Raw genomic sequence first — 22,440 nt, 5'->3', positions numbered from 1 at the left:
GGCAGAACCATTCTTTCTAGGACCTTAGATGAACAAGGGTCTTTGATTATTTTTTTTTGTAACCCCCCATTGACCTTTACTTATCATTCAACAGTAATGTGTCTTTTTTTTCCACAGGAGAAAGTGAATCTCTTACTTTACAAGTAATATCTAGACCATAGGAATTTTCTCCTCTACTTGTCGCGCCTCCCATTTTTTCAATTCTGGAGATCACACCCAGAGGAACATCAAGTATTAGAGCAGAATCCTGTAATGGACAAAAATGCAAAAGTCAATATTTCTGTATCATTAAAACATCAAAAATGTCTTTTGAAAAAACATATGCTTCAGGGCACTTTTACCTTGGCCCTTTTACCACTTTTTATAAACAAAAATATGATATAGATCACACATGAAAGAGCAAACGTTATAATAGCCAGTTATACAACTGAATGCATCCCCAAACAAGTGCCACTGTGCACTACCTACAGGCACACAGTTCAAGGGCCCCGTGGTGTCACTTCCAGCTGTCTCTGCAGGCCTTTCTCCCACACCGTTCTGCACTCCAACTAAATGAGTAACTTCAGCATTCCTCAAACACGACGTGGTGTTCTCTTTGCCCAGAATCTTGTATCCTTCCCAACTACCAGGTGTCTTCTCCCAGTGGCTCAAGCCCTGGCTCAGCAAACATCACCTCTAACAAAGCCCTGCTTCCTAATTAGAATTGACCACTCCCTCCTCTGAAGTTCCAGAACACTAGATTCAGATTGCTGCTACATCACTTGCTTCACTCTGTCTGTCAGGAATTCATAGGTCGATATTCCCTGCACTAGAAACCAGACATCTGGAAGGAGCACCTAGTTTAGGCAGGGGCGCACTTCACGAAGTTGGAGGGCCTGAGTGCACAGCCGTGCCGTTCGATCATTCCTTACCCAATGCTGGGTGCAAGGGGTCCATACAACTGCTGGCAAGACAGCACCACATTAGTGAAGTCACACCACAATCATCACGAGATGACAGCAGCCACCATGCACGGAGTAACTTGTCTGTGCCAGGTGCACAGGGACACTGCATGCGGCATCTTTCTGATTTTGTCCTCACAACCATTCTGGATGCTGGTGTAGTATTCCCGGGTCCTGACATGGCCATCAAGGCTTTCAAAAGTTCAGCAGCTCACTCAGGAAATATGGGGAAGGGCTGACCTTTGAGCCACGGTCTGGGAACACGCATCAAAAAAGCCCAATGCTCCTACCCTCCGACTCCATAACTGCATTCTTAAGAGCTTGGCCTCCAGCTACTGAACGACAGGAGGAACAGTTCTGTGTGTGAAAGACGCTCCCTGGAGCCGGAGGTGTGCATCGGGGTGCAGAGAATCACCACCAATCAAGGTGGTGGACTAAGCATGCAGCCACTAAAATAATCACAGCACGTGGAAAAATAAGCTCAGGTGAAAAGAGGCAGCATACAAAATACACGGACTACAGTAATGTCAAACTCACGTGGACAAAGATAGGGAGGCCTACACAGATTTTTTAAATCCAATACTTCCTTTTTGCTATGATTACTCTGATAATAAAGAAAGCATTTTAAAGGTGCTTATTGAGTTTTTCTTCTTTAGAAGATGTCCTTTTGGGAGATACAAGGAAAGTTTAAGTTTTATTTCCAATCCTTCTCCTTTATACAATACAAAAACTAAGCATTGCTTTATAAAATATAAATACAGCTCAGACATATTTAAAAATTCAAAAGGTCTAAGAATGGGATACTTCCACACCACGGAGTACTACTCGGCTACAAAAATGACTAACTATGGACACACACACCAACCTGGTGAAAACAGACATCAGCAGGTAGCGGCAGGGTATGGAGCTCAGGGAAGGGGCTGTTACCTGTTCCGCAGAGCGACAGAGGCGGTGGGCTAAAGACGACGGAGGGTTTGTCAGTTAGGCAGAGGGTAATGGGAGAAATCAGCCTGAAATCACAAGGAACTGCGCAAGCGGGAGGAGACCCTGAGGTCTGAAAGCCTGCGCTTGTAAAGAAACTAATGAAGTAAATCTACGATGTGACTTGCACAGCAGGGCTCAGGAGCCCACAGACTCTCAAGTTTGGGAACCAGAAAACTAGGAATGATATGGCAGCAAGGGGCAAGGGAACCACAGGTGTCCACAGCATGGTTTTCATCTGAAGACAGCATTCATTGTGCAGCAGTAGTGTAAGAGGGTTCAAGACTGAGGTTTACCAGGACACCTATGGTACGGGCCCTTCGTTCCCGCTGAACTTCCCACTTACGGACACAAGAGAATATTTTATTATTACAGTCTTTTTAGCATTATTTCCGCTCTCTTAAAATGGAAACACGTGCTCAATCAATTAGCCTGAAGAACCTAAAAAAGGACAACATTGCAAAGCCTCCAATGGACTTTCTTGAAAAGATAAACATGGCAGGAATCCTTGTTGGTCATCCCTGTAATGAACGAGATGGGCCTCCCCTCTGGGAAAGAATACAGATGGGGCTCGAACCGTCCGTAACCCAAGGAAAGGGTGGTGTCCAAGGCTTGCAGCTCCAGTTGCAGCTAGCGATGGAGACTACAGAACCGAAGTGCTGTCACTCTTGTTAAAGGCCCAGCTTCTGGCTGGCACGATCCCCAGCACCTGCTCAAAGCTCATTTCAGAACTGAGTACTTGAGAGACAGAGTCTGATGGACACGCAGGCCATCCATTCATCTCACTTCCCCAAGTCCTGTCTGTATACTGGGAAACCATCAAAAAGCTAAGAAAATGGACCTCATTTTTCTAGTCCCTCAAAGAAATACATTTACCAAGTAAAGATGAACGTGTGTCCCATATCCTTATAGAGGGTCTTAAAAGGGACTGAAGAATCTTTGGGTAATACTCTGCCTGGAGAATGGAATCACTGGGTTCCTATCTTTCACAGAGATTTCTCCTTGAATTTAATCCAGGAAGAATACGCGGTTTCTGACTTACTGTCAGGAAACGTAAGGCGTGTGCACAACACGTTCCTCATCTCAGCACTGCTCAGCTGAAAGGCCCAAAAGCCTGCATTCATCCAGCTGCCGCGCATCTGCTGTAGTCCACTCTAGTTTAGAAAGGGGTGAGTGGGTGACCGGGAGCAAGAATACCAACTTTCAGGTGGGATAACCTCTGCAGCAAGGGGAGATGGGGTCGCTTCAGCTGGCTGGTGGATCCATAGATGTTTAGGTTATTCTTTATAAACTATCTTAAATATTTCAAAATAATCTTTTAGTGGGGAGTGGGGAGGGATGAAATGTATGCTCTAGGTGGAAAAATTTGGCCTGAAGGAAAGCCCGGAGGAGAAAGCACAGAGCTCAGTTGGGGGACAGCAAGAAGTGCACCCAGGCCAGAGTACAGAGCGGGCACGCTGGACAGAGGTGGGAAGGGGCCCCTAACTCCCTGGCTAAGGCATTGGAAATGAGGGAGGAAAGGAGCCAAGTCTCTGAGCAGGGGGAGGGCACGACTATAAGGACCTTTTTGGGAGCCAGAGAGAAGGGAGTAGGAAGAGGCCGTGGGTAGGGAAGCCGATGTGCAGTCCCAGCAATGGACTGGAATGAGACTTGGACTAGGGTGGGGCGTGGCACATGTGAAGAGGACCGTGGAGAAGTGAGGGGAGGGGCGGGGTCCCAGGACGACAGAAGACAAGCAGCAGCACCCAGAGAAGCCAGAGTACCAGAAGAAGGAACTGGGGAGGGAGAAAGAGCTGGAGACCCCCACGTCGGTCCAGGCATCTGGGATGGTGGGTGAAAAGCCAAGGGGTCTTGAGCAGGCAGCAAGGAATGCGAAAGGGGCCAGAAGACAGGTGGCACTCGAAACCAAAGGAAGCCGAGGGGTGATCAGGGAATCACTCTGCCTGTCAGTTGCGGCCAGATGGGAACTGTGTGTGGGAAGGAGCATTGCCAGCAGGCAGCAGTGTTCTCTGCAGCCAGGGAGCAGGGGAAGCCCTGGGGTTGGAGACTGGAGCCAAGCCTGCTGTGCCGAGACGTGGGAGGTGGAAAGAGGAGCAAGATGCGGATCACACTGGTGTCTCCACAGAATTAGTTCCCATCATGGCTCCCAGTGACCTAATGACCGCCCTCTGTGGCCTCTGCTCATTCTTTATCCTGCTGAGCCTTGCAGCACTGCATCCGTGGTCCACCCTCTTCCTTTCTGAGTCCTTTCTACTGACTTCCACCAAAGCCTTCACTCAGATTTTCTACTGCTGAGACTGCTGTTTCTCTTCTACACTGGCCCTTCCCGCCTTCCCCTGCCCCCCCACCCCCAAAGAACGCTCGTGGTCCCTAGGGTTCTAGCCACAGCCCGGATGTCCTTGTCACATCTTCTTCTCAGGTAATCAAGTGGATGTATGCGGCGTTCACCAACACTGATACTGCTAACAACTTTGCAAGTTTCAGACTCATGCTTCCGACTGCGTTGGACACATCTCTACCCAGTGGTTGTACGGTGATCAAGTCCACATGTTCTGAGAGTCCCAGGGGCTTCTCTCCGGCATGTTCCTTTTTTTGTGAGGTCCATTCAAAGGAAAAGGATCACAGGCATCATTCTCCATCTGAGGCCCTTCCTCCAACTCCTACCTCCAAAGGGCCACCCCATCCTCTTGAACTTTCCATGCTGTTCCCTCCTCCTGGCACCACGAGGACCTTGTGAGGCCCCGGCTGTTCACCTGACTTTCCCATTGCTCTCCCTCCCTCCCTCCCTAATCCATATGACACACTGCAAACTGATGTTCCTTCCAGAAACCCACATCCACCAGGTGGTTCTCAACAGAAGGTGTGTGCTGCTGACATGTGACTTGCCAGACTTGGGGCACACTCTTGTTCCAGCTTCTTCTCCTACCACCCCGCTCCCCTCCAGCTCCAACAGATCACTCAGCTTTGTACAGTAGGTGGTCTTCTCCATATCATCATAGAGTGATAGGGAAACTCTCTACCTGATGTGCTCCTCCCCCACTCCCCTCCTGTCCAGGAAATTGTTACCATTCTTCAAGACTCGGTTCAAATGTCACCTCCTCTACAAAGCATGCTATGAGTCATCATATGGTTAATCACCCTCTCCCTCGTAACCTCATGGCATTATGCAACCACCACGGGCTTTGTCACATTCTACCCCAATTACTCGCCTTTGAGTTGTTCACCAACCTCGGTGTTAGTTCACCATGCCGCTTGGTGGAGGTTCCGGAATAAAGGTATGAGCACTTGAACAAGAGGGCTACTTTGCTTTTCTCACCCACTATAGCACTTGAACCCAAAGTGTTCCTGGAAGGGAAGCTGAAACAGTCTTCCTCATGGTGCTATACCAATGACAGAGTATTATGTGCCCAAAGTGCCCCTGCTGTGGTCACAAGATCGACCCCATGGTCAAAAGCGGACTATGAAATTTCCAAACTCTGGCAGCAATGCTGCTATTCAAGATGCCACAATTTAGTGGGGTCTACACTAAGGTCAAACCACAGCAATTGGAGTGCCTGGGTGGCCCAGTCAGTTGAGCATCTGACTCTTGGTTTTGAGTCAGGCCATGATCCCATAGTTCATGAGTTCCAGGCCCTTGTCAGGCTCCATGCTGAGACTATGGAGCCTGCTTCAGATTCTCTCTCCCCCACTCTCTCTGCCCCTCTCCAGCTCACACGCTCTCTCTCAAAATAAACAAACTTAAACACACACACACACACACACACACACACACACACACACACACACACAGCCATGAAGACTGTTCCCTCCCGAGTTCACTCACAGAATACATTTTTACTGAGTGCCTAGTGCCTACTGCACATCACGCTAGCTAGACACACAGGACCAAACAGATGCACTATTAGTAAAGGCCACAGACACACTAGCAAGGAAAGAACACCAAACTTCCTTCATTCAGCACAGCCCAAATGAGTACCTTCAATGTGCCAGGCTCTGCCCCAAGCACAAAGGTGACCCGGGGCAACAGACAGATAAGCGTCCCTGTCCTCACACGCCAAGGAACAGGCGAAGCAGTGACATACATAAAATAGGAGGCGGTGGCAAATGCTCAGGAGAAACAAACAAGCGTGGAAAGGAAAGAGGAAGTGTTGGCCAGGGAAGGGCTCACAGCAATAAATGCTCATAGAGAGGCATGGGAAAAGGCTACTGAGACACAAAGATGGAAGGGGTCCCTCCTTGGAATCTGAAGGAGGTGCCAAAGACAGCGTGATTTTTGAAGTGGGTTTCAAAGGACAAACAGCAGCTTCTGAAAGGCGCATCTGGGGACAGTGAGAACAGCACATGCAATGCATCCACACAGGCACATGGAACGGCCTCATGTGTTGGGAGAAGGGAAGGTGGTTTAAGAACGGTATGGGCAGAAGTGTTGTGGATCGAAGCAAGAGAATTCACAAGTTTTTTTATTCCATATAAAGGACAGCAGATTTTATTCTATGGCCAATAGGGAGCCACCGAGAGTTTTAGAATGGAGAAGCAAGCTGGCTAGCATTGTTCCCCAGAGGATCACTCTGCAGATAGCATGCAGGGCAGAGTGGAGGGGGGCAGTGACCATGAAGGAGGGCCACAATGACAATCTAAGGAAACAGCCACTGTGCTTCTACTGTCCTTGGGAAGTGGACAGTGCAGGGGTGGGCCAGGCAGGCAGGAAACCTGCTCTTGACCCCTCAACTGAATGGGACAGCCGACTCCCACAGCAGAACTTACATACCTGAAACACACAGGAGTCCGCTTCCAAATGCCCATGAGAGGACAGCTCTTTGCCAAATACACAGTCTGCATCAGAATCCACAACTGATGCTCTTACTTAGACTTTAAGGGACACTATGATGACTATGCTCTAAGGCTTCTGCAGAACCACTTACATGGTTTTCTTTATACGGTGTTTTCTGCCGTTAGCTTCCTGCTTTTATACTTGGACTAAATGTTATAGCCAATTGGTCAAAATACTTATATGAAACAGTGGAAGAAAACAGAAGTTAGTAGTTGGTGTCAAAGGGGCATTTTGTACATCCATTTGGAGCTAATCCCCACCTCCTGCAATGCTGTATGAGAATAAAGTAAAACTTGCTAAGCACTCTCCCAATTATAAAAGTCACACATGCTCACTCCAAGTGAAAGGGAGAAAGCAAAGCACACATAACTCCACTCTCCAGATACCCCAAGTACTACGACATTTGCTGCATTTCCTTCTGGCCTCTTTTCTACAGATAGTTTTTGCTTGCTTTATGCAATTGAGATCGTTCAATCCTGTCACAGCACCCCAGTTTTAAAAATGTCCCCACCTGGGGCACCTGGATGGCTTAGTTGGTTGAGCATCTGACTCTTGGTTTCTGCTCAGGTCATGACCTCATGGTTTGTGAGTTTGAGCCCCGCATCAGGCTCCACGCTGACAGCACAGAGCCTGCTTGGGATTCTCTCTCTCCCCACCCCCTGTTTGGCCTTCCCATGCTCTCTTGCTCTCTCTCAAAATTACAAACAAAATTTCCCCAGTTCATCATCAGTGGCAGCATGAAATGGAACTGGGCATGGCTGGCTGGTCAACAAGCCAAGAGTCTCAGAGGGGAAAGGCGCCACAACACTTGCTTTACTTCTCATTTTTGACAACTCCTGCATGTATTACCACAAAATCTCTCACTCTGTCCCAGTTTGACCCTTGGGAGCTGGACAGGAGGAGTCTGCTCCCTGCTCCACAGAAGGCACTGCAAACGCTCCAAGGCAGCTTTGTCAGGCCTCCCTCCAGTCTTCTTTTCTTCAGAGGAAACATCAACACTTAGTTTAATCATCGCTCATACTGCAGCCCCTTCCCAAGCCTCCTTCCCCTTGGCTGAGCCCTTGCTGGTTTGCCAGTGTTCCTCTCAAACACGGCACCTGGATTTGAACATGGCACTTCAGATGGGACTACAGTCTCATTTGGCTATTATATAATATACTTTTGTTAGTTTAGCCTACAGGTATATTAACTTTTTAATCAATCATGCCCAATTACTGGATCAAATAAGCTTGAGCCCCTGTTAAGAGAGACCTCCCCTTTATTGATACAACCGGTTTGTATTAAATAAATGTTACCTACATTAAATTTTGTATTATTAGTTTCACTCCAATGCCCTGGTTGATTAAGGCCATTTCAAAGCACCACTGTACAGTCTAGTACATTGGCTGGTTTGCTGTTTTTCACCTGTTGGACGTACATGCTTTCTGTGTGTTGAACTGTACTGCATTAGAAACACTGCAGAGGAAGGGCCCTGCACAGCAGACGTTAGAGACCCCCGTTCCTGGCTGGGGTTGAGCCTATAACGCCAGTGTATAAGTTCACCTAAGTGTGCCACTACCATTCAGCCCAGGTTTCTTAGTCATCGGCAGTCACGTGCCTTGATTCAATCAAGACAATGCAGCAGTAACACAATCCTGAAGCAATTACAGGGTAAAAACAATTTAAAAAAAGCTAGATTCCCTCAACAGTCTCACCATCTCCTGCATATAAACTGCTCTTAAGCTATTCTTCCGTGTACCCTCGACCTATTTATTCGCCCCTTGGTCTACCTGCAAAATCCAGCTGCCCCTTCAGACTGGCCTAGACGACAGCAACCCCCGCATCAACCACAAGTCCCTCTGTGCAGCCGCGGCAGCTCTTCGCTCTTCCATTCCCTTCGGGGCCATCTCCTCTCCATCTCGTTGTTCCATCAGTGGAACATTCCTTGAAATGCTATGGCAAACGTTTCATCACGGAATGAAAAGGTAGAACAGCACTAAGCCATATCATAGGCATCCTAGCCCTAAACTGCTAGGTGGTAACTGCTCCCTGGTACTTTGTAATTGAACACTAGGAAAGTTCTATCGTGGAGATTCGCATCAGCATCCTCCTCTGTAAAGTTTTAAGAATTGCAGCTGCGCCTGCATCCAGACGTCTGTGGTTCTGTTAAGCACCACACGTTCTCATCTGTGCCTCTGGTAAAGAACTGTGGTTCCATATTAACCAACTTCTCCAAGCTAGCAACCCCTCCTCAGTATTTTGTGGGATAAAACCTTCTGTTTAAATTCACTCTATTCCTACATAAACAGGTGTTAGTGTTAAATGAGCTTTGCGTAAGCCAAAAATTAAGAGCTGAGAAGCAAATACATCCCCCGTGTTAATCTGGTCCACAGTCAGTCTTGCAAGGTAGAAGAAAGACAGTTTAGCATTATCTTTAACAGTTAGGGTCATCTTGATGGTCTTAGATTCTACTTACCGTTTCCAAACTTCTTAAATAAAGACGATAATTTGTGATGTAAACTCTTCCCTTAATGGGGCCATTGAAAGGACATATGTAAATAACTTCTTTGTCTATTAAGATAAAAAAAGTACCCTAAAATAATGGAAATATATACCAAGATACACAACAAATGGCACTAATTTAATATAACTATTTGGCTAACAATAACTACAATAAAAAAAAAGATCACTGGAAAGGTCGAAAACAAGCAACGGCAATGTTCCCACGTCTGTGCCAGGTCAAGTGGGGCCACACGTCATGTCCAGGCACCATCCTTGCCCACTGAGCCTGACTAAAATGCCACCGCCAGTTGGGGCAAGGTGGCAAGAGCTGGAGAGCAGAAGTGAAGGAGGGTCTAGTCACTGCTCCCCCCAGGTGGTTGTAAAGGTAACTACAGAGCTACTTCAACCAGAAGATGGCAACTCCTGGAGGACAGTCTTGTGGCCTAACCACCAACCTCTAATCACAATGACATCACGACATTTTTAATAAATGAATGTCAGTGGTTGAGATATGTCTATAGTCTATTCTTTCTAATAGTCCAGAGAAGAGTGTTAAGCTTGATTCACTTCAATCACTGAAGTGGTAAAAAACAGATGGCCAAGAGAATAGTACATCTTTAGTAGACTCAAACATAAGGAGAGACTAAATCAGGAGAGTTAATTTATTATAATAAAAATATCCTTCTATTATCTTTCAAGGATGTCCTTGAATGTGTTCATGGCTTTTAATTTTTTTAAACAATTTTGAAATCCCTTTCTCCATGGGTACTAAATGAAAAATACCCAGTAAGGCTACTTCATGCTAATTCAATAAATTACTACCTCGGTTAAGCTTCTGACTGATACAGAGCACCGGAAGTTCATATAGGAAGACTGCCCACAGTAAGCTATCCTCTTTGCTCTTATCCAGAAATTGGGACAGACACATGCCAGTGGTTTTCTTTTTAAGACTAGGATCATGTGTGCAAGTCTATGGACATGGAATAGTTTCTCATGGTGCATAGCTAACCAATTCACAAAGGCGCCATATCTTAATGACCTTAATCTAATAAATACCATGTTTTAGCCATTTAACTTAAACAACCCAGATCTTAGTTAACAAACCAAAGGGTTCCCTGAAACGATGGTAACTATATCACCACCAAATACATGGTGATCTGAGGCAAGGGAGGGTGTTGACCCTAATTTAAAATGTGAATGCCCGCAACATCAGTATTTGGCTTAAAAGCTGTCAGATGCTTCTGCATCCTTAAGCCAGAATGATCTGGTCTTTCCAAAGTAAATCCCTTCCCCTTAATGTGAATTTATCATGAAAAAAATAAGTAAATCAAAATATTGTATCAACATTACTACAGTTTTCAGACAAATGAAAGATATTTTAAACCAATATGGTCTCCTGTATTTCAAAGAAAAGATTACTTAGATGTTAAGTCTTTAGACTGATCATCTTAAAAAGCACACATCATAGGCTGGAAAAACCTTAGTATTATTTTGTCCTTATAACCTCAAACCATGAGAGCTTAGGGCTCCAACGAGGATGTTCAAGAGATAATCCACTTTTTTTCCCCCTAGATAATTCTCAGTCTTGGGTACAGAGGGAAAAATACCACTATCCTGGAGCACATGAAATTCTTGAAAACTCTTTGATCAAGAAACTAATACAGAGAGTTGTCTTTCTGTTAACACTTTCAAACAAAGCTAGCCTATTTACCTAAATTTGACTTCTAAAGAGAAGGAGGGATGGAAGCCACCTGACCCTGCTGGGACACTCGGCACACTGCGAACCCTAACTCCACAGGGCCCTTACCAGTGATGCGAGTTTCTCCCGGAAGGCGAGGCACAGTCTCACCGAGGTCTCGATTAACTCCATCCCTAGGAGTCTGGAAATGAAACAGGGGCATCAGAAGGAATAACATTACATTTGCACAGATTTTTATGCAACCTGGAACGCAACCAACCAGAAACATAATTTTTACAAGAAAAAAATTACAGTGATATTTACCATTACAGAAAATTGGCACAGAAAAAGCAAATGGCCAAAAAAAAAAATTTACCATCAATATTCATTAACTGTGTTAACTTTTAGTCTGTAAATAACAGCGCACTTTTCAATATTAATTTTTAAACACCAGTTTAAGCGCTTTACAGTTCAGGAAAGTGATAAAAAGTCAATACCAAGCATATTCTACACACACACACACACACATACACACACACACACTTTGGCAGCTTTTTTTTCATATTAAATACTTAGTCATCTTTTATTCAGAGCAGAAATGAAACTTCATTTTAATTTATTTTATTATTTTTGAGAGAGACAGAGACAGAGCACAATAGAGGGAGAGAGAGAGAGAGAGGGAAACACAGAATCCGAAGCAGGCTCCAGATTATGACCCATCAGCACAGAGCCCAACGTGGGGCTTGAACTCGTGAACTTCGAGATCAAGACTTGAGCCGAAGTCAATGCTTTAATGGACTGAGCCACCCAGGTGCCCCTGAAAACTTCATTTCAAAGGGGCCTTAACTGAACAATGTTAATTATAGAATCTTCTTAAAATGTCACAAAATAACTCATTACATATTGGATCTCCTATTTTAGTAAGATCCTCCCTCACATAGGTAAACATATAAGAGGAAAGGGCAGCCAGTCATTGATTGAACTTCTGAGCTGACAAGGACCTTAGGAACTCCCTACACAAATTCTTCATGCTACTTAGTAGGTCTCTAGGCATGCTGGCTTCAGAGGTATCCCAGGCACCGGCCTCATTCTATCACTGGCAGCAGCTCAGTCGGGCAGGCCACACAGTAGGACCACTACAGCCTTTGAGTGAACTCTAAGAGTCGAAGTTGCCACAGCTGCCATCGGAACGTACATGCCCGCCAAAGGTGGCTTCCAGCCTACTGAGCTGCCCGCGTGGACCAATGCCAAGGATGCACTGCCTGTGTCTATATCTTCAACATCTATTTGGGCACAAGACTTTTTCAGCATGACTTTCCATGTGTAAAGTTAGTAATACTCCCCCAAAGGGCTTTTGTGAGATGAGGTGACACGAAATGCATAAGGCACCATTTTGTGAATTATCAAGGGCTGTGCAGATGTGAAGTATTATGAAATAAGGAGAGTGTCGGGTGTGGATCTAGGTAAGATGCACGCTGTCAAAGTTAGGTGCTCTACTGGATTTTTGATGGTTTTATCATTTTTATTCAGGCACAAAGTAAAATTTCCTAGCCAGTTTTCCATGTGTATGTGCTTGCAAGGTAAGCATTTTAGCTAGGAGGGTAAGCCAGATTGCTCCCAGCCAGGAACGCCTTCCCCAATGGGGAGCAAAACCACACAACTTACACAAAAGATCTAAGACTGGAGAGAAATCATCAATACCCTTTAATGCTGCCTCTCACTAGCTAAAAACAAGTGTAACGGGCATTTATGTTCAGTATGCCTTTTAAAGACTGCAGTTCTGGGCCAGGAGAAGAAAGTATAATTCAACCACAAAATCAGGGAAACACATGATTAACACAGGATAACATGAGATAGAGTCACATTCCACATGGACTATTAGCTTCACTAAGTGACTCTTGTGCTTAGGATGGTTTCTGGTGCCATAGCAATACCAAAACACAATAAAAAGTTATATAATCTTGAGGATGAAAAAGGTCCTTGTAAACATGACACCCAAAGCAGAAAATATGAAATATAAAAGACTGAGAGATGTGATTACACAAAAAATGTAAACCTCTGTATTTCAAAATCAAAACGTCATAAATATAATTACAAAGTCAACAGTAAGCTAGGGAAAAGACCTGTAATGTATATGATAAAGAACTGATTATCACAATATATAAAGAACATTTATGAATCAATAGAAAAGTATCCTCTCAAACACCCCAAAAAGCAAATAGGCAAAGGACATGAACAGCCACTTCAAAAAAGAAATGCAAATGGACAATAAACACTATTAAAAAAAAAAGGTCACCCTCATTAATACTCAGGGAGCTACAAATTCAAATACACTAGCCGGCTCCCCTCTGATTGCTTTGGCACCCAGCACACGGCTGGCGGGGGTGTAAATCAACCTTTCTGCTGGAGAATTGGTAAATGTATCAAAAAAGCTTCAAAAGGCCATGAGTAAAGCTTATTTTAAATTCATCCCTTCCTTTCAGTATAGGTTTCAAAACCTCCCTCTAATTACACAATTTTCTCCTTGACACTTCAGGCAATTTTTTCTTAATGCTGTATTTCTTTTGGTCATGCAACCATTTTATCATCATAATTAGAAAATAAGACTAATATTTAGGAAAGTGTAACAGCCTGCTCAGTGGGCCTTAGCCTTCCTAGATCTCTCTCCCAAAGCTTTCAAGACTGAGAGATTGTTTAGTGTATTAAATATAACATCTGGCAGCAGTTCACAAAACAGAAGTCCTCAAAGATAAAGTTACATGAAAGGATTTACAAATGCAAAACTGACATAAATGGAATTCTGTCCTTTCTAGAACAAGGTAGGATAGTAAATAAAACTACATATATTGAAGAATTCACATTATGTGAGTGAATAATGAAATTAATAATTCAATAAGCCTGAAATGGCCACCTAATATGTAAATATAAGAGAAATGCAGAAAAAGAGGCACAAACAAAGCTGAACACACAACTTACCCTCTTAATAGACTCATTCTCCAAGGAGTGTGAATTATATTTAGAAGTTGGTGCAGCAGCCATTCTGGAAACTCTAACAACAACAACAACAACAAAAAAGACAACATTCAATGTCAACGGAATTTGTATGCATTGTCCAACAATGAGGCACCTGAGATTGAATTGTTGCAACTGAGAACCGATGGACTCTGCCCTCCGGGCCCCATTTCCGTAGCGGTCTCCCCAGTGGGAATGAGGCACACGAGGGACTAACAGCACAGGTCACGTGCAAGAGCCGCAACAAAGGTTCCGGGAGTCGGGGGAGAAAAGGGCCGCTCAGTGTACTTGGGGGAGCTCAGTGGGAGATACTACACATCCTCCTAGAACTGTTATTCATAGCGTTCAAATTGTCATTTCAAAAAAAAACATCATGTTTAATAATCGTGCAGCCAAGCAGAGTGGTAAAAAGGTAGACAATGGAACTCTCCCAATTTTTTTCGCCTTTAAGAAAGCTGTCTTCTCCAAATTGAGGCAATTTAAAGTGGCATGGATTTGATGGAAATCAAATTAGCGAGATTTGATTTGATCAGTGTTTTCTAGGGAAACTTTGTACTTCATTTAAATAATGCATATTCATCACAATTCAGACTTAAATGAAAGCATCGTATTCAGAACACACACAATATCGTTTTAATGCATGGACTTAGATTTGTGAAGACTACAGCAACAGCAGGAAACTAAGTAATGCTTTAGCTATTTTCCTTCTCAAAGGGAATGACACAGAGATACATATGAAGTCACTGGGAGGTGAACCACATCAGCAAGGGGACTGCGGGTATTTATGGATCTTTTTGTGAGGCTCATTAAAAAAGCAACCGCTCACTAACAAAATGTGGCACGGAGAGTATTAACACACCCTGGCACAAAACCTAGTGGATTTGATAGCTGCACAGTGCTGGTCACGGTCAAGAAGCAAGGACCAAGAGAGGTGACAAAGATGCAGGTAAGGGTTACCACCAGGATGAAGAGCTGGGGATGGCTACGTGAGGACAATCCTACAGGATTACGACTCCCAGGCTTCCCCCACTGGAGTTCAACCCACCAAGGGCAAGGATGGGGACCCATCTGGGCCATGGCTGTATCCTGGCACATACTTGCCACTCCTATTTGATCAACGAGTGATTATGTACAAAATACACAATACCGTGAAGCATCATGATGGGGTGAGCTTGTCTACTGGTTCACCACATCCTACAGCAATGGAACTAGGGAACTACCCTGAGGCTTGAAAGTCATTACAGCAAAATAAAATGCTTCTTTATAAAATTAAACCTGAAACTATTAAGAGGTAGCACAATCTAAAATTAGAAATAACTTGTTAGAAAGATCAATGTATAATTCTAAAATGAGTGAAATTCAAATAAAACAGTTAAGAAAAAATAGCTTTGAAAGACCTAACCTCAAGTTCAAATCCAAGCAAAATAACTCATTATCTCAGAGAAGCAGAATGGATGAGATAGACTGGCGAGAGCAAGTCAGGTGTTTCTGCCCTGAAATTATTCTACGCACTAAACAAGATTATGTACTTGGGGGATTTTCTCCAGTATAGATATAAAATTACTTTTTAATAATCAGATACTGTAATATTTAAAATACTTTAATAACATAAGTCAATGTTTTCAAATAAAGTTAAATTATTACTGTCAATATAAGAAATTTAAAATGCTGGATTATATAGTCAATTCAGTCCTATTTTATTCAATCCTCATTTTAAAAAACTTCAATTTAAAATAAACTCAATAAATACAGGAGCGCCTGGGTGGCACAATCAGTTGAGCATCCACCCAACTTTGGCACAGGTCATGATCTAGAGGTTTTTGAGTTCAAGCCCTGCATCTGGCTTGCTGATTCAGATTGTCTGTTCCTCCGCACCCCACCCCCCAGCCAGTTCTCTGTCCCTCCCCAACTTATGCACATGCGTGTGTGCTCTGTCTCAAAACTAAACATTTAAAAAGTAAATAAAAATACAATGAACGAAATACATTAGAGGAAATTTCCTCCTCATTTCTTACTACCTTTTTGAGATACAACAACTCGCTACATGACTCACCCTTCTCAAGTGTACAGTTTAATAGTTTTTGTATATCAGGAGTTGTGTAGCCATCACCACCATCAACTCTAGAACATTCTCATCACCCCAGAGACAAACTCTGTATCCATTAGTCATGCATCACTCCCCTAAGCTACCACAAACCTGCTTTCTATCTTTACAGATACACCCATTTAGGACATTTTATATATATATGGAATCATGTACAGTTCCCCCTTCAACACAGGTTTGAACAGTGTGGGTCCACTCACATGCGGATTTTTCAGTGAAGTGAGTACTGTAAGTGTATTTTCTCTTATAACTCCCTTAATAACATTTTCTCTAGCTCGCTTTATTGTAAGAATACAGTATATAATATACAACATACAAAAAGGTGTTAATCAAGTATTTATGTTATCAATAAGGCTTCCAAATCAACAGGAGGCTAGTTGTAGTTAAGCTTTTGCACAGTCAAAACCCATATGTGGATTTTTTTTGAGAGACAGAGACAGTGTGAGCAGGGGAAGGTCAGAGAGGGAGGGAGATACAGAATCTGAAGCAGGCTCCAGGCTCTGAGCTGTCAGCGCAGAGCCCGAGGCAGGGCTCAAACCCACAAACTGTGAGATCATGACCTGAGCCGAAGCTGCATGCTTAACCCACTGAGATGCCCAGGTGCCCCCCATATGTGGATTTTTAACTGCATGAGGGGCTGATACCCCTAACCCCCATGTTGTTCAAGACTCAACTATAATATGCCTAAAGTCATTTTTAGAGTTACACCAGAAACTTCTATTATTAAAAGTTGGATCAAGCACAAATAGAGAAATCCAAGGATCCAAGTAACATGGGTAAGTTCCATGAGGTTCACTTGAAAATCTCATCAGTGAAGCTCTGTGTTGAATGGTTCTAATTGATCCCTGAAATGCACAGAAGCTGGAAACAGCACGATACTGGAAAGCACAGATGTCAGAGCGGAGTCCATTCAAATCCTGACTCTTCAACTCACTATTTGACCTGGGGCAGGTTATTTAACTTCTCAGGGCTTTGGCTGCTATGATCTCTATTTTATTTATTTATTTTTTTTTGCAGCATAGATGGGGAAAATGAATGAACTAATACATACGGCAGGCTCAGAAGAGTATTCTAGTATATACAATTAATAGCGTTTTTTCAATTATGAGAGGATACTTCTTGAATTCTGACATTGTAACAAAGTATTCTCCAAATTAGTCATGACCCTATAAATACTCACTAGAAAATTAACTAACATAGGGATAGTGCATGGCCAGCAGTGACCTCGTCATAACACTTTTCTTTAAAACGAACATGAAAATATCCTTTCGGTTATATTTTGCCTCAGATCCTTAAAGATTGAGTTTTAACCCTTGTTATTTAAAAAAAAAAAGAATTTGGGCTACTCTGGCTTTAAAATAAAAACTGAAGCTTAATCCCCGTATCTATTATCTAAGCCTACACACACACACACAATTACAGAAATCTAACCAGAGGTAGGCATCTCTTACTTTTGATCCTGAAAACAACTTTTGTCATGCATCAGCCCAATCCTCTCCAAGGACAGAGATGACCGGAAGAGCCTAGAGGGTGTGTGAGAAGGCATGCGCCTCTGAACTAATACTGCAGTGTACTTTCCACCCCGCAGAAAGCACTCCCAAGTGGTCCCTATTTTGATAGAAACCAGGTTGGATGTGACCAGTGCCAATCTCAGCAGAAAAGGAGTTAAGAGTCAACTCATCTAGGCAAGCAATTACTGGGGACCCCTAACCCCTTCATATAAAGCTCCATAAAGGTGGCATTATTTAATAAATTTCAAAGTCACAACATGGCCTTAATTGGGTCCCTCTTTACAAATTGAAGACAACTAAACTGATGGTGTCACTCTCTGTTCCCCTACCCTGTCTCCCTCATCTCTCTTCCCCCTCTCCATCTGTCTCTCTGACCCCTGTCTCTGCCTGTATCAGTCTTTTCTCCCTACCACTTACCACCTTTCACATCATCTGTTGTCACTGTCTGCTTCCCCCACCAGAATACAAGCCACACCACAGATGGGGATTCTGGTCTGTTTTACTTACTTGTTAAATAAATGAGCCGGACAACAAAGATGTAGCCAAAGAACCAAACCGTTGTTCAACCAAAATTTCTTTTAATCCGGAAATTCACGCAAACTTACGAAAACAGTAGAAAAAACATTTGGCTAGTCAAGATGCTCAAGATGGGATGACTCTGGGCAACGTTAACTTATGCTGCTCTGAAGCTACTTGCACCACAAAGAACCGGAGCACTACCATCCCACACTAGACACTTCCTAGAAACACACTTCCAAGTTCAGGTACAGAAACTTCTACCAGATCCTGCTTCCAGAATAAGGATCTGCTGCCCTCTCTGTTGCATATGAAAAAAACAGGATTCCACAAAACACCTACAGCAGGCATAACTATAAATGCTTTCAAACAAATGTGGGCCACTTTTACTCTTATTATAAAAATCTAAAAACGGGCTCAGTGGGTGGCTCAGTCGGTTGAGCGTCCAACTTCAGCTCAGGTCATGATCTCAAGTTCGAGTCCCTGTAGCTTGCTTCGGATTCTGTGGGTCTCTCTCTCTCTTCCCTTTCCCACTCACTCTCTGTCTCTCTCTCTTTCAAAAATAAACATTAAAATAATCTAAAAACAGTAGAATTAGAAAATAGTTTGACCTCCACCTCACAGGAGAAGGCCTTTGCAAGCAAAATGTAAACTCCAAGGGGAGTTTCACTTCCCATGGTTACCTGATTGGAGATCATTAGCCCTCAGCTAGTGGTCTATGAAAACTTTCCATGGACAGTGACAAAAGGGATGCAGGCCTTCTCTTTGGATTTTACTCAATGTGCTTTCTTACTCTATGTTGATGTGTAAGTGAAGTATACAGATAGTCTTTCACTGGAGGCTCCTTTGAAAGCTGTGGAAAGCTACCCAGTCTGAAAACCCACTTCTAAAGCCTGCCAGTGAGCAAGAAGCTGTGCATAAGCAGCCTCTGAGTCCAGAATTACACGTCTTTCTGGAGGCACTCTCTTTCCTTGGAAGTCTGTTTTGGGGGGAAAAAAGGCCAAATACGTAGGGCAGTGGTGCTCAATACCACTAGATCCAATGCTCTCTTTGTTATTAAAGCAAATTCCTGTAAAGCCCTTTTGCTAGCCTGAAATGAAAATCATAGATTTTACTAATCTAAACACAATTTCAAAAAGTAATCAATATCATGCCTGAACTCCAGTGCAAAGGAGAAACAAAAGGACAGTGATTTATAATCATGTATTTTGGGGAGGCACCTGCGTGGCTCAGCTGGTTAAGCGTCTGGCTTTGGCTCAGGTCATGATCTCACAGTTCATGGGTTTGAACCCTGCGTCAGGTTCTGTGCTGACAGCTCAGAGCCTGGCGCCTGTGTCTCCCTCTCTCTCTGCCCCTCCCTTGTTTGCACTCTCTGTCTCAAAAATATATAAACATTAAAAAATGTATAATAATGTATTTTTTCTTCAAAAAGTTTTGTTAAATAATGTATTCTTTTTTTGCACAATGTATTTTTATCTTTATTTTTTAATAGTTTATTGTCAAATTGGTTTCCACATAACACCTAGTGCTTCTCTCCACATGTGCTCCCCACTATGACCATCACCCCCTCCCTCCCGCCCCCTCCCCCTTCAGTCCATGGTTCGTCTTCAGTATTCAGTAGTCTCCCTTGATCTGTGTCCCTCACTCTCCCCCGCTCTCTTTCCCCCTTCCTCTCCCCATGGTCCCCTGCCAGGTCTCTCCTGTTAGACCTATGAATGCAAACATGTGGTATCTGTCCTTCTCTGCCTGACATATTTCACTTAGCATGACACCCTCGAGGTCCATCCACTTTCCTACAAATGGCCACATTTCATTCTTCCTCATTGCCATATAGTACTCCATTGTGTATATATACCACATCTTCGTGATCCATTCATCAGTTTTCAACACATTACACCAAAAATAAAAACACCCTGCCCCATTTCCAATTTGACCTCTAGGGGGAGTGTCACCCCCCTCCCCCCATGAGAATCACTCAAGAGTTCCATTAGGTACCTGGAGTGCCTGTAAACACAGGATTTACTAAATTAACTTCTTCTGATTTTTGCATTAAATTTCCTTTCACTATAGACCACCTAGGAGGCAAGAAAATAAAAACGATGCCTTGAGAAACCACTCTTCACAAAAGAGGAATGTTCCTATCCCAGCCATTTTGAGACCAGGTACGCCATCAATTCAAGTTCCATATGCACTCAACCCACATGAAAACAAATGATAGTCCGTAAAACTAGGACTCTATTTGATTTTTATACAACTTCCTTCGCACAGGGGTTGGCAAACTTTTTCTATAAAGGGACAGATAGTAAATATTTTAGGCTTTGTGAGCAATACAGACTCTGCTGCAGCCACTAAACTCTGTGTTGTAGCATTAAAACATCAAAAGGCAAGGTCACCTCACTAGCTCAGTTGGTTGAGCATGAAACTCTTGATCTCGAGGCAGGAGTTCAACCCCCACGTTGGGCACTGAGCTTATTTAAAACAAACAAACAGTAAAAGGCAATACAGAAATGAACGGGTGTGTGTGTATTCCAGTAACATTTTATTTACAGAAACAAGCTGTCACCCTTCTGTCTTAAACTATTAAAATAAATGATTTCCAAATGAACTTTTTTCACCCCAATGACAATCATGTGCTTTTAAGCTAAAATAGAAGCTATTAGCCACTCCCAATTCGTAGCTTATACCTTACAAAAATGCACTATGACCAGCTGCAAAACTGGGTGCTATGGTTGAAAAAAGGGAATCTGTATTCAGACCAGCTTGTGTTTCAAACCCCAATGTTATCACTTGATTCATAATAACAGTTCTGCACTGTTGGACGATCCACAGTTCCTAGTCCGTGAAATGGGCATGATACTACCACAGCAGATGGCAACACAGAGGCGCTGAAATACCAAGTCCCCGCCTCCCACAGAGAGGCTTTGGTGAACTCTACGTCATTCCGCAAGCTGGTGCCAAAACACATGGCTGCTTTTCCATAAAATATATGATGTCTAACACTGCCTAAGCATTCTGTATATACACCTTCTAAGATGATCCATCTCATCTTGGCGAGGCTCTAAATAGCCTTAAAGCAGTTTATCCTTAAAGCATACCTACTTCCATTAAAAAAAAGAGAGAGAGAGAGAGAGAGAGAGAGAGAGCAAGCGAGTGAGAGAAATCAAAACACTGGAGTCCTAGCCAAGGTTAACTTTCCACAGGATACCTAATGTGGGGACCTCGCCTCATCACCTAATCTGGCTCAAGGATGTAGAAATTAGTAAATCTGTGTTTATTCTGCAACAGTACCTGCCCATCAAAGCAAGTGGCTCATTGTCCAAATAGACACATGCAACATGTATACAGTAACCTGCCAGTAAACAGAGTTTTAAAATAGGAACAAGATCAAGTTCCCCATCCACCTGCCAATTCCCAAACTCAGGAACCCAGCTCTGTGATAAAACTGCATTTGGTCAAACTATCTTCCCCTGTGATAAACTATTGCAAAAAGTCCATTCTAAATTTATAAGTGAAAAGCACCTTCTCAGGTAAACATTAGGACACTAGTTGTTGAAGGGAAGAATAAACACATGGAAATAGTCACCACTAAAGTAGTTCTGAAGGCGCCAGTCCACAACATCCCCCTACTTTCCAAGGACCTTCTCAGAATGGCATTCCTGACAAAGATTCCTCCAACTGGAATTAGTGGGGAAGGGGGAGGAATAGAAAGGAACTGAAGGGCAGATGTGCAGTTTCTAGAAAAACAAAGAGAAGATTAAAGGCCAGGGATGGATAATTGGTGAAAATAGAGGCAAATCAGCCATTTGAGATGAAATCTCAGGGTACTCAACACTCTAATTCGAGCAGGAAGGGGGGAAAAGGCAAAATAATGATGGCAGGCTCTGAGTTTCCTGGGGCTCCTCTAACGAAGTCACAAACTGGATAGTCTACAAGAGAAATTTCTTCCCTTCCAGTTCTGGAGGCTAGGAGCCTGAAAACACAGTATGTGCAGGGCCTTGCTTCTCTGAAGGCACTGCAGGAGGGTCCTTCCTTGCCTCTTCCCAGCTTCTGGCGGTGGCTGGTGGTCCTTGGCAGTCCTTGACTTGTGGCTATACCACTCCAAGCTCAGTCACATAGAGCTGTCCCTATGTGTCTGTGTCTTCACGCAGTGTCCTCCTCTGTTCTAAACACATTGGTCATATTGGATTAAAGGCCCATCCTACTCCAGTACAATCTCAGCTAGTTATATCTACAATGACCCTACTTCAAAGTAAGGTCCCAACTTCTGTTTCATGTAATTAGACTTATACAGCAATTAGAAGGTTAAGTAACAACTAGTTAATCACCTAATTTCACAGCTATCTGAAGTGGCAGTCGTTATATAGCAGCTTATCTATGATACATTC

At 43.5% G+C, this 22,440-nt stretch overlaps 1 protein-coding gene across 2 annotated transcripts in view; it reads right to left on the bottom strand.

Moving 5' to 3' along the window:
- MTM1 (myotubularin 1) overlaps positions 1 to 22,440 on the bottom strand; it is a 91,411-nt gene that overhangs the window by 55,204 nt on the left and 13,767 nt on the right. For both annotated transcript variants that reach the window (XM_029930337.1, XM_029930339.1), the window contains exons 2-5: positions 13,889 to 13,961; positions 11,042 to 11,114; positions 9,209 to 9,303; positions 137 to 247 (exon numbers count right to left, since the gene is read on the bottom strand). In XM_029930337.1, coding sequence (XP_029786197.1) covers positions 137 to 247; positions 9,209 to 9,303; positions 11,042 to 11,114; positions 13,889 to 13,951 — 342 coding nt within the window. In that variant the 5' untranslated portion in view covers positions 13,952 to 13,961. The remainder of the gene's footprint in view (positions 1 to 136; positions 248 to 9,208; positions 9,304 to 11,041; positions 11,115 to 13,888; positions 13,962 to 22,440) is intronic.

This window comes from Suricata suricatta, chromosome X (assembly GCF_006229205.1).
Source record: "Suricata suricatta isolate VVHF042 chromosome X, meerkat_22Aug2017_6uvM2_HiC, whole genome shotgun sequence".
Classification (NCBI taxonomy): Eukaryota; Metazoa; Chordata; class Mammalia; order Carnivora; family Herpestidae; genus Suricata; species Suricata suricatta.
This window is presented reverse-complemented; position numbering and strand designations above follow the sequence as displayed.